At 44.9% G+C, this 13,376-nt stretch overlaps 1 protein-coding gene across 1 annotated transcript; it reads left to right on the forward strand.

Moving 5' to 3' along the window:
- The first annotated feature begins 15 nt into the window (after window positions 1–15).
- On the forward strand, window positions 16–2,780 carry LOC102718904. Its single transcript, XM_006648541.1, has 4 exons — window positions 16–224; window positions 314–1,250; window positions 1,332–1,430; window positions 2,523–2,780. The coding sequence occupies exons 1-4, from the start codon at window positions 16–18 to the stop codon at window positions 2,778–2,780; spliced, it is 1,503 nt and encodes a 500-aa protein (XP_006648604.1).
- The last annotated feature ends 10,596 nt before the right edge of the window (window positions 2,781–13,376 follow it).

The following is a 13,376-nucleotide window of genomic DNA, read 5'->3' on the forward strand; positions in this document are numbered from 1 at the left end:
GATTACGAGGTTTAGATGGAAGATGAAACAGATCAAGATTCTGATAGTGATGAAGAAGAAGCCTGTAATAAAAATGATGATAAGAGACTAGTGGTCTATAACCATGAATCAGCACCCCCCAACATTGAGGTTAATTCTAACGGCGACAGTGATTTTATTCCCAGCGATGGTTCACCTTCAGATGATGAGGAGGAGGCTATAGAGATAGCAGACACTATAAAGAAGTGAAGAAGAAAATAAAGGCAGGAAAGGTGTCTGAGTTGGATGAATTTATTTTTGAGGCAAATAATTCAAATGCAATTGTTCAAGTTAGTCATGAAGAAGATGGCAATGACACCCCATATGTTGATAGTGACACTGAAGAGTCAGTAGAAGAAGCTAGCAGTGATGGTGATATTAAAGTTAGAACAAGCACGTACCCAAGGTATAAAAAGAAGGTAGTTGTTCCAATTTTTAAAGTAGGGATGAAGTTTAGTTGTAAGAAGCAGTTCAAGAAGGCTATTACAACTTATGCTTTGGCTGAGAGGAAGGTCATAAATTTCGTAAAGGATGACCCTAAGAGGGTAAGAGCCAAATGTGACTGGTCTAGTTGCCCTTGGGTCTGTCTACTATCGAAGAACTCAACCTGTGATAGTTGGCAAATTGCAACACTAGTAAATTTCCATGCCTGCCCTCCAAGAAGGGACAACAAGATGGTGACAGCTGCAAGGATTGCTGAGAAATATCACAAGTTCATACTAGCAAACCCATTATGGAACCTGTCTCACATGAAGTCAACAGTGCAAGAAGAGATGTTTGTTGATGCTTCCATCTCTAAGCTAAAGAGAGCCAAGGCAATTGTTATGAAGAAAGCAATGGATGCAACCAAGGGACGATATCAGAAATTGTATAACTATCAGATGGAGCTCCTAAGAATCAATCCTGGAAGCACTGTTGTTGTTAACAAGGTAGAATATGTCGAGCCACTGATGTTCAAAAGGATGTACATATGCTTGGATGCTTGCAAGAAAGGCTTAATAGATGTGTGCAGAAAAGTGATAGGCCTTGATGGCTGTTTTTTCAAGGGAGCAACAAATGGAGAGCTCCTTTGTGCTGTCGGTAGGGATGCTAATAATCAGATGTATCCAGTTGCATGGGCAGTGGTTCAGAAGGAGAATAATGAAGAATGGGATTGGTTTTGTGACTTGTTATGTAATGACCTGCAAGTTGGTGATGGAACCGGATGGGTGTTTATATCAGACCAACAGAAGGTAATTTGTCATGTACAACATGTATCGATCGTAGTATAGCAAGAGTTGCTATATTCTAATTGTATACCTATTTTTTTTTAGGGAATCCTTAATGCTGTGCAGAAATGGGCTCCAGAAGCTCAGCACAGGAACTGTGCACGACACATATATGCTAATTGGAAGAAACATTTTAATGACAAGGTATATCAAAAGAAATTTTGGAAGTGTGCGAAGGCACCGTGCAGGATGTTGTTCAATCTTGCTAGGGCAAAACTAGCACAACTAACCACTCTTGGGGCACAAGCAATAATGAACACACATCCACAACACTGGAGTAGGGCATGGTTTAGATTAGGTTCTAATTGTGACTCAGTTGATAATAATATGTGTGAGTCCTTCAATAAATGGATATTAAAGGCTAGGTTCTTCCCTATCATCACTATGCTTGAGACAATTAGAAGGAAAGTTATGGTTAGGATTGATAATCAAATCAGGAATTCATCAAGGTGGACCACAACAATATGCCCACATCTATTCTAAAAAAATTGAATGTCTATATCTCTGAGTCAGCCTTTTGTCATGCAATATGTAATGGAGCTAATAACTATGAGGTTAAACACCATGACAATAGGTTCACAGTGGATTTAGACAAGAATGAGTGTTCATGTAGATATTGGCAACTTTCAGGATTGCCCTGCCCGCATCCAATATCTTGCATTTTCTACAGGACTAATTCACTGGATGGTTACATAGCCAATTGTTACTCAGTGGATGAATTCAAGAAAACCTATAGTCATTGCCTGCAACCATTGGAGGGCATGATCTGGTTGGCCAGTGGATGGTAGAGAACCTCTCAATGCACCTGGTTATGTGAAGATGCCATGTAGACCTAAGACAGCAAGGAGAAAAGAAGCTAGTGAGGCACCACAAGGCACTAAAAAGTCTAAGGTTGGCACTGTCATTAGATGTGGCAGATGCAAGCAAGTAGGCCACAACAGATCAACTTGTGATAATAACCAGGGAGGAGGTTCCAAAAGTTCAGGTTCTCATGCAAAGGCAAGTGCAACTGATAAATTGGTGTTGTCAGCCAATCAACACAGTTGTACACAACATAGAAAACGAAAGACAGTCACAACTGCTAGCACTCAACTTGGCAACACTCAAAGTGCAAACGCCTCAATCAGCAAGAAAATGAGAAAGGAAGAGGTAATTCGTATGGTCTGCATCTGTATTTGTTTGTATTTGTACATATGCAATTTCCTTGTCTGAGATATCCAACTCTTTTACCAGCAGGTATCCATGGAGTCCATCCAAGTGGTGAAGGTCAGTGCTAGTGCTAGAGTTTCAACAGCCAAAGGTGGCTCAGCTAGTGTGGCCTTGCATGCTAAAGTGCCACAATCACGAGGATTCACAAGTGCATCAATCAAACTCACATCGGGAAAGGTTGTTGTTAATGTTTCTACCCAAGAACCAGCACAGGCAAAGAATACTTCAAAAAAATCTATCCCTGGACCGCTCCTTCTTCCTCCATGGGAATCTGACAAGCTTTGATAAACATGTAATGCCATTATTAGTTGCTTCGCCATGTGTGTGATATAATGCCACACAGTACGGCTAGTTATGTGTGATGTATTGCCAGACTATAATAGGCAAGATATGTGTTATGTAATGCTTGACTAAAATGCCATTTGGTATCTTGCACTAAGGTCACGTACTGACAGACTATAGTAGGCAAGATTTGTGTTATGTACTGCCTGAGTAAAATGCAATTTAGCATCCTCAATTAAGTAAGGTGTACTGTCATACTATATTATGATGTTTTTTCTACCATTCAGTGTTCACCTGGTGCCATTTATTCCTACAGGTTCTCATGTGGCATATATTTACTTCTTCTCGAGTCAGTAAAAAATGGAGAAAGGAAGTTTTCAGATTCAGCCTTCACATTCTACCATTTATTCCAGATACAAGCACATTCAATCATTCACAAAAGGGTAGATTTTGATTTCAACATTTGCCACAAATTACAGCCATCCATTAGATACCACCAACATTGCAACACAGAAACCTACAACTAGGAAACCAAACATAAAAACAACTTTCTCAGCCTCTAGCCTACTATTTCTATTCTTCAGTGCAACGATTCTGGTTTCATTATGCAAAGCAACATTTCTCATGTACTCAAGTTCTTTTCTAGCAGCTTCTAGCTCTCTGCCTTGTTCCTCTGCCTTCAGCCTCCCTTCTTCCACAACACTTAACGATTCTTCATTCTTCTTCCTTAGTGACCATACAACATCCCTTAAATCGTTCAGTAATTCTCGCATGAAACTTGTTGTTCCCCCATCATACCAAGCAAAAAAATCGTAGCCACCACACTGAAATACCAATCCAAGCTTAAATTTAGCAATTGAAAAAAATATCAACCACCACTTGTACAACGATAACTCACCCGAGCATTCCGGCATTTAAAATACCGACGACCGGGGTTGTCCACGCTCCATGAAATCCACCTAGCTGCCTTTGCTTTACACTTCCATATCACCACCGGCTCATAGTCAAATAGACCGACCCTATATGGTACCGGAGAAGAGGAGATATGCCGGGAAGAAGCACTTGAGCCATCGCTCATGTGACTAGCCATCACAGAAACCTTCTCTTACCTCGTCGCCGGTAATTAGGCCAGAGTTGAAGCCATTGCTCTAGCACAACACACTGTCGCCGGAGCAAATACCCTCACCGTCGACTTTTATAGCCTACGAGCCTCAGCTCAAGTCATCGCCAGACCAAATCCCACCATCGTTGGAATCCCCTCGCCGCCGGACCCAATCCTATCACACCCGGAGTTTTGTCCTAAGCCTTAAATCGTAAAAAGAAATTCGTAAACAACAATTGGCTTAATTAACTCAGGCAAAATCCCTCTAAAAGGAATTAATTCAATTAAATCGAGGCTCGCAAATCAACTAACCGGATTTAAATTCAAATTGCAGAAGTATAAAATGTGGACAAACAAATTAATTTAAAACTCGGCAAAAGTGGGGCTTTCCTTTTTCCCTCCTTTTTCCTTTCTTTTTCCCTTCCTTCTCAAATTGGGCCGAAGTCCAATTTTTCTCCCTTCTTTTTCTTCCTCTTTTTCTTTTTCTTTTTCCTCCTTCCCAGGCTAGCCCAGCTGAGCCGGCCCACTTTCCCCCGTTCGGCCGGCCCAGCCGAGCCGGCCACCGGCCACCTCCCCACGCGCGCGCTCCCCTCCGCCTGGGCCGCCGCCTCAGCCCAGCTCGCGCGCCGCACTCGCCCGCGTAGTCCGCGTCGCCTCCCTCCTCCCTTGCGCCACTGATAGGTGGGGCCCACCTGTCAGCGACCGAACCCCGCCAGCCCGCGCGCCCGCGCCGCCCCACGCCGCGCCGAGTCCGAGTCCGCGCGCCGCCGCAACCGCCGCCGCCGCAACGGCCGCCGCCGAGACCTCGCCGCGCCCGACTCGGTCTCCAACCTCCGCCCCGCCCTAGCCGGCGCCGCCACCCTATAAATCCCCCCCGCCGCCGCGCCGTCACCCACTTTCCCTCCCAGCCCAAGTCGCCGTCGCGCCGTCACCGTTCGCCGCCGCAGTTCGATCTCGCTGCCGGACGCCTTCGCCACCGCCTACCCGCGTCACCACCTCCGCGCCGCCATCGCCGTTTGGTTGCCGCCCCTATCGTCGCTGGTGGGCATCCCCAGCGCCGCGCATTCCTTCGCCACCCGGTCGCCGCCGCGCCCGGCCTCCTCACCGTCGCCAATCGATCTCCGCCGCCACCACCGATCTTCCGCTCCTACCCGCGTCGCCACCTCCGCCTCAACCTCGTCGACTCGCCGCACGGTCGCCGCCGCCGGTGAGAGTCTCCTTCCTCCTTCCCCCTCTCTTTTCCTTCCCCGCCGACCGCCGACGAGCCGCGCGCCGTCGCCGGACGTGTGCAAAGCTCGTAGCCGCCGTCGCCCGCTGCTGTCGTCGTCGCCTTCGCGACGCCGTCGTCGAGTCGCCGCCCCCCGCGCCCATGCATGCCCGCGCTCGCCGCCCGGTCGTCGACGCCGCACCAGTTGGTCGCTGCCGCTTTGCCCGGTTGCGCCGCGCGCGCCGCCGCCTCGGTCGCGCGCCACGCGCCGTCGCCGGACGCCGGTCGTCGCCGTCGCCGTGCGCCGCCGCCGTCGCTACCGCCGACTGCCGTCGTCCGCCCGAGCCGCTCCCCGCTCCCCTCTCTGTTTCCCCTCTCACCGACCGACGGGTCCCACCCGTCAGCCACCCACCGCTCCCTTCCTCTCTCTCTTCCCCGGGACCCACTTGTCAGCCCCTCGTCCTCCCCTCTCTCCCACCGACAGGTGGACCTCTCCCGTCAGCGCCTCCTCTCTCCTCGCTGACGTCAGCAGCCCCATTAATTGCGCAATAATTGATTTAGGGCTTTTCTGTTTAGCTAAAAAACCCAGAGAACTTCTAAAATTCATAAGTAATTCATCTAGTCTCCGTTTAGGTCCATTGAAATTTCATTAAATTCATAAAATTGTCAAGAATCCATTAAAAATAGTTTCTTTTGTTGTTTCAGTAGACTTTGTGCCTGTTTTATTTATTTTTCTGCTTTGTCGCTTAGATTCGGACCCCGCCGAAGAGCCAGTTTACTTCGAGATCGTCACCGAAGTTCCCTAGGGACCAGAGCAAGGCAAGTGACACTCATCTTTGATCATATTGAACCCATTATTGCAAATTCCCCGTTTTATTTATTCAAATATGCATTGTTTTAATTAAAGTATTTATTGTATTTATTTTCTTCGGTAAACCTTATTATTATGCCGTTGATTATCCAACTTTATCCATGCTGGACCAGGGGTAACTTGATTAGAGTTAGGCCTAGGTTAATGCTTAGCCCTGCTTAGAACAAATAGCTCATGGGATCACATTTAATCATGCTTAGTTCTGAATAGCTGAGATAATGATCCATTACCCGGTTCGGGCTAATGTCAACTAAAATATTGATAATGGTGGGCTGTGGGTGCATGGTTTTGAGAGTCGCACCCATGGCAATTAAGGACCGGTTCACGGGAAACACTGGAAGTAATTAAGTGCTAACCACATGCCGAAATGGGTAAGGTAGGATTTGACGTACCGAGGCAAGGGTAGGCGTGATGGAGTATGGACGGGCAATCGTGGTGTAACGAAAGTCTCTGCTGCTTCCGGATCTACCAAGGCACAAGAGGGGACTGCCCGACTTGGTGTAAAGGAGGGGGTGAAACCTGAAGTGTGGTGCGATTAAATAGGGAGGGTTATGTGACGGGTTCTATCACAGTCTCCTTTCCGGTATACCATGGTGGTATGTCGGCGCACGTTCAAGTGTAGTGGAATCGTGTCTTGTGGGTACAGTAGTACACCTCTGATCAGAGTATAAACTATTCGAATAGCTGTGCCCATGGTTACGGGCGAGCTCCCAGCTTCACTGTGATTAGTGAACCTCTAATAACCTGAGTAAACTGTTTTTCGCTTGGGACTACTGCAACGTGGTGTAACGTTGAGTAGTGGTTGGGCCTGTTGCAACGTGGTGTAACGTTGGACAGTGTTGTGGTATGTTACAGCTGTTATTTACTTATCCTTTACTGTATTCAATTACCTTTAATCTTTTAATCCCTGTTATTTGTTTAACTGCTGCTTTATTGCAACTAACCCTAGCCTGCCCTTAATAATCCCTATGCATCATTTATTACCCTCTTTTCCGTGTCGCTTGTTGAGTACGGTGGTTTGTACTCAGCCTTGCTTAACTTTCCCCCATCCCCAAAGTTGGAAGTTGAGTCCGATGGAGGTGCCTCTCAGGAGTGAGCTGTTCCGCCGTCGAAGCTTTGCCTGTGGACTGGAGCCGTACCCGCTGGAGCTAGTCTACTTTTTTTTCCGCTGCATTTCCGCTAGAATAAGTGTAATTTTCAGTTGTTTCTAAGAACGATGGTTATGTAATCAACATTGTCTTTTTTGTACCCTGGCTGGTCCTGGACAGGGATTTAATACACAATTAAGTTTAGAAATTCGTGTGAGGAATTTCTGGGCGTGACAAATCCCCTCACCGTCAGACCAAAATCTCGGTAGCCTTTGCGTCCTAGGGTTTCATGAATGGGGATGAGAAATAATCGGTCAAGACATCTAGGAATTTATACTGCATATCGCTCTAGTGACTTAGCAATTTGGACCATGGTCAACGTCCATGTCATCTGGTCCTTGTGCCACATCACGCAAAGCTACTAGCAAAACCGCTGACGGGGTTCAATTGAACATGTTTGTAAAGTACAGGGAGCCAACGTGTCCGGTTTTAGTGTTGAGGGATGCGATCTGAACTCAGAGAAGAGTTGAGGGAGGTAAATTGACCTTTTCTCTTTTGTTTCCTTTTCATACCAGTGGTGCGTTTCACCGGAGATTTTATTAGACGAATTCATATTACCATATTATCTACCTTATGGGACACATTTCTATAATCATTATCTCTTTAAACCAACGATCAATATCTATTTGTTTCAAAATCAACGGTCTAGATCATCTTCAGTCTCCTTTCACTTATCCCATGGGCCACTAGCCCACAACCCGCCCATGACCACCGTCCTCTCACTCTCATACCCTAACAGCTGAACCCTAGTGGCCGTCGCACCGCTGTAACCGTACCTCCACCTCACAGCCGTAGGCGCCGCCGCCGATCCATCAAGCCATTCCTGTCGCGTGGAAGGTCCTCGTCGAGTTGCCGTACATAGCGTCATCTCTGTCTCATGGGAGGTTGTCATCCAACACGCTAGCTCCTCCGTCCTCATCGAGTTTCCACCACTCCAGCTTGGCCGCATGGAAGGTCGTCGTCCACCACACAGACCCTCGCGGCACATGGGCTACCAGCCTTGACCACCTCTCGCACCATCCCTCACTCTGGGGCTAATCCCTCTCACCTTAACAGTCATCGCCGCACCTCCACCATGTCGCCGCCGTCGATCCACGAGTTGTCGTCCACCTCACTGCCCACCGTGCCGCCACAACCGTTGCGTGAAACTTCGCCGTCCACTGCAACTGGTAAGTCTTTCTTTGTGGCAGACAAAACGACATAGTTTTAATAACCGAATACAATCAAACAACCACTTTATCGGAAAAAATATCAAACAGTTTAAAAAGCATTGAAGTTTGCTAATTGGCTGATTGATTAAACATAACGGTAATTTGATTTAATGTTGACAAATGGAGCCAAACTTATCTTTCGAATTACTTTTACCATATCTTTGTTAACACTTGACAAAGCAACATTGTGTATCTCCCATTTTTGTATGGGATTACATTTTTATCTAGACATGATTTGCGTAGGATTGTGTGGATTTATTTAGTAATGTAACTATGGGAGGGTGGCAGCTATTTATCACATGGTATTTATCACTACGGGAGGGAGGATTTCATGAAGTTCCTACCTCGAGAAAAAAATATGTCGGTAAATTACTGGAGCTGAACTTTCTCTATAGTGTTCAGAAAGTATATACAAGATTTGAGCAATTGTACTTTTTAAGGGTAGCCACCCATTTGGCCTGTTTTTTAATTTTTGCTGATTTTGACAGCTACGCTAGAGAGCTAAAGAAATTAGTTTGTTGGGCAAATTGCCCTTTGTCTGAACTAACACTGGGTTACAGAGCTAGAGAAATTAGTTTGTCTGGCAATGCCAAATTCAGATGAATTTCCGATTATCTATTACCATACAAGTCACTTTCTAATGTCAGTATGCGTTTTAAAGGTAATAAAGTACTAGCCTGCAGCACTAACAGAAAAAAAATACATTTTCAATTAACCTGTAACTAATTTGTCAAGCATTTAGAAGCTGACTTACTAAAATCTTTTTCATTGTTTCAGGATGAACCCATCTTAAATTTGGACCCAATCATCAGTCTCAGTATTTCTGATTTATGGAGAAACTCTTTGCTGAGGAAACTGTACATGCTGGAGGAGCTCTGATAGTATTTTCTTTTTACAGTTCTACTGAAAGATTCATAATTGTAATTCTTAAAGATATTTGACTGTAATTTTGATAGATGGTTCATGTAATTATGTTTTCCCACCCAGTTGTCATTTTTTCAGGGCAGTTCACATTGACTCACACGTGTAATGCATTGACGTAGCGATACATACGTTGGTTGAGATGAGTAATGTAGACCTGCATTTTTCTTTTATTTTGCCCAAGGTTTCGTACAATTTCAATTTCTTTTTTAATCAAGTTATTTTGCTCATATCTCAAAGCCCTTCTAGTTGTGCTGAGAGCAAGGCCTGCATGTTCTGTACATGGGTTATCACGCTTGAGCTCAAGCCCTACATTCTTTGATAGGTTGGCCTGGTGCTCTCGATAGCGTTTGAGTTCATACTGCTTCTATAGGCCAGTGCTCAAGCCTTGCGCATCAATCTCGAGTTATGGAGATGCTAGCATGGTATTGGTCTCACAAGCTATGGCATTAGGGGTGGACAAAAAGTTCGAAACTTGTGATTTGAACCGACTCATATGAAGCTCGACTCAAACTCGTAGTCCTGATGGGTCAAGCCAATATGGACTTTTAGCTTGTGAGCTTATCAAGGCAGATCGTGTTTAGCTCGTTTAATACACAATATTACTATATTTTTATGCGTTTATAAATTCTTAGCTAATGCTTAGTCTTGTGGTCACATCCAAACTATTTACATTTAGTGAGTTATGTATTAGTTAGTGTATATTCCTATGTTAATATATGATAAATTGGTAAATTTATAAATTATAATATGATCTAGATGAGATATAACTTATTAACAAGCCTAAAAAGCTTTATGACCTAGTTCGTGAGATAAGGCAAGCAATGCCTTTAGCACATTAGTGATCCGAGACAAGCTGGTTCGTTATCCACCATTGTATGGTGATTTGCTTTAGCGCCGATAAACTAGGAATGACAAGTGTCCACTCCCTCCACCCTAGTAAATCAACATCTAGAGTTTAAACATTGTCCCAAAATAAATCAAGCCCTACCATCTTATCTATCATTCGTCTGTAGATTGAAAAATTTCAACGCTTCACACCCTTACTTGCCTATCTACTAAATTGTTACATCGACGAGGGATATTTAAATATTTTCCCTCTATGCTAATGTTGCATTGGAATTTTAGGAATCCAATTTTTTCTAGGATGGAGAACACGAAGAAGTCGCCACACAGTTTGCATTGAAAATGAATTAACCTTTGTACTGTCACTGACCTAGCATGGTTGAACCAAGTACAACTGAAAGTGCATCTAGCCTCTAAATAGAGTTTTGGATGATTAATGACAATGCTAGCCAAACATGTGTGCGCTAATTAGTTGTGATTGCAGAGAAGATAAGGGATCAATTTCAATTGAAGGAATACGTGATCTAATTTGAAGCATGTGTGACCCAAAGTGACGTTTCTATGGAGTTGAAGGCGTTCGAAGGCGGATTTTATTTTTTGTTTTTGAGTCGTAGGAACTCCGTACTATTAAGAGGGGTCACTAGAAGCTTAGCATGCATCCAAGAGTAGTTAGGGTTAAGTTTGAGCTGGTGGAGGCTTGTCGCTGTTTTTCCTAAGCAGCAGGGACCAGACGGTCTGACCTCCTGGCCAGACAGTCCGGTGACAGGACGGTCCGGACCTGGGTCTGACCCCTGCTCTGAGTGAATGTGTTAAGTGTCGGCCGGATGGTCCGGCCCCCTGGCCGGACAGTCCGGTTAGGTTTCTTTTCTAATGGCTAATTGACGTCTGCCAGCCTATATAAGGTCCCCTTTAGATCTAGCCGTTGGTGAGGCTTTCTGTTTGAATTCACTGGTTGCTACGGCAAGTTTAGCATCTCTCAAGCCTCTCCACTAACCCAAAGCACTTTCTAGAGAGATTAATCGCTGGATCATGTTTTAGGCAGAGTGTTTAGGTTAGTGAGTGATTGAGTGTTCGTTCTTGGGCGTTGATGGATGCATGCGGAGTCAAGGTGATCTATTATTCTTGGAGATTGATCTCCTAGACGGATAGGCGTCGCCCGCGAGCCTCCGATTCTTGTGGATCGCCTGAGAGAAAGTTTGTGAAGGTTGTTGTCTAACCTCCGCAAGGAAATAGGTAAGATTATTAGTGGTTTCTTGTGCTTCTTCATAGAGGGCTGCAGGGTAGAGCGGATTGCAACCTAGGGCTAGGCAAGCTGCCTTGATCTTGACCTTGGTGGTCGATCGAAGGGGTTGCTAGTTCTTAGTTGTGAATCCAGAGACTCGTATTGGCCTTGTAGGAGGAAGCCAAGAGAGGAAAATGATCGAGAGAGATCCCGCTGGCAAGAGCGCCAAAACGAAGAGTAGGATTGAAAGATTTGAACTTCGAGATAAATCTCTCGTGTCTTCGTTCTTGATTTCTATGTTCTTTTTGTTCCTGCGATCTTTCTAAATTTATATTCTGCACACGATCACTTCACGTTCTCAGGAACTTCACTGGAAAAGGAGACCTTCAAGTCTGTTGTTTCCACTGACCGGACGGTGCGGTGTTCTAACCCGGACGGTCCGGCCAGAGCTCTCGGCCCAACCCGAGAGTGCCGACCGGACGATTCGACCCTAGGTCCGGACGGTCCGGCCCCTACTGACCGCTGCCGTTCCGAAGAATTTTTAAGGACATCTATTCACCCCCTCTAGACTATCTCCCTGGGACTTCAATTGGTATTAGAGCATGTTCTTCTGAAAAGACTTAAACACTTGAAGTGATCCAAGATGGAAGACAAGTCTAGCGATGTTTCCAATAACAATCATGGAGACGGAGAAGGTGGAGAAGACTACCAAAAAGGGAGCTACTATTGAGCTTGACTACTCTAAACTCAATATTTCTTCTTCTTCAAACATATCTTTTTCTTCCGGTTGTGTTCCTCTCTTTGATAGCACTCACTATGGGGTATAGAAGCACAAAATCAGACTTCATCTACTCTCATTGCATCCAAGTGTTTGGAAAGTTATGTGCACAGGTGTAAAAGACATGCTGGATGATGAAGATCTCACTCCGGCACAAGAGCTTCTTATCCACCGCAATGCTCAAGCGGTAAGTGTGATCTAGCCCGGAGGAATTCAACAAGGTTGATCAACTTGATGAAGCCAAGGAGATTTGGGATACTCTTCGAGTGGCCCATGAAGGGTCAAGAGAGGTTCGAGAACCAAAGATCGAACTTCTTGAAGGAAGTTTGGAAGGTTCGTCATGGAAGATGACGAAACATCTCAAGAGATGTATGACTGGATGATGTTCATTATGAACAAGATCCGTGGGCTTTGAAGTAAAGACATGACGGATCATGTTGTGGTGAAGCGCTTGCTCCGGACCATCTCACCAAGGAACCCTACCTTGGTGACCTTGACGAGTGAGTCAAGCGGTTTCAAGAGGATGACTCCTAGCGATGTGCTCTCAATAATCATATCACATGAACTCTTAGAGGAAGAAGCCAAGGAAGTCAAGAAGTACTCTACCAACGCCGCTAAGCCAAGAAAAAGAAGTGACATTCAAGGCGAATAGGGGAGCTTAAGTGACTCGGATAGCGAAGATGAAGAACTCGCTCTCTTGGTCCATAAGTTCAAGAGATTCCTCCGCAAGAAGGTCCATGGAAGAAAAGATAAAGATCGATCCAAGCGGCAATCCAAGAAAGCTTGTTATGAGTGCAAGGAATTTGGGCACTTCATAGCAGGTTACCTGAAAATTTTGAGTCGGTTTTTTGGGTTTTTAAAATTTCAGGTTTTCAAAATCAATACCCAAAATTAGTGAAAAAAATTCTAAGACCCAAAATTTTGGGTACCCGCAAAATCGGGTTCGGGTTTTGGGTTACCCGTTATAACCCGAACAATGCTCGGCATACTAAAAAACAAATATTTCATTGGTCTCTTTGCATAAAAAATAGTAGTGACATAATCGAGTCCTGCATTTGCATTACCATGCTAATTAGATTGTGGCACTGTCAATCTGTACGATAATTAAAAAGAGAAGATAAAAGTTAAACCTTGTTATTTCAATATACTGCAAGTTGCTATTTTAATTAGCCAATTAAGTCCAACACATTCAAATATCATGAAACTCTAAACGAGACTACACCATTCACGATGGCAGTCTGCCGAAGGAAAATATAACTAATCACCAATTAGTTGTTGGATTAGAGAACGAAG

The sequence above is a fragment of the Oryza brachyantha genome, chromosome 2 (assembly GCF_000231095.2).
Source record: "Oryza brachyantha chromosome 2, ObraRS2, whole genome shotgun sequence".
NCBI classification, from domain to species: Eukaryota; Viridiplantae; Streptophyta; class Magnoliopsida; order Poales; family Poaceae; genus Oryza; species Oryza brachyantha.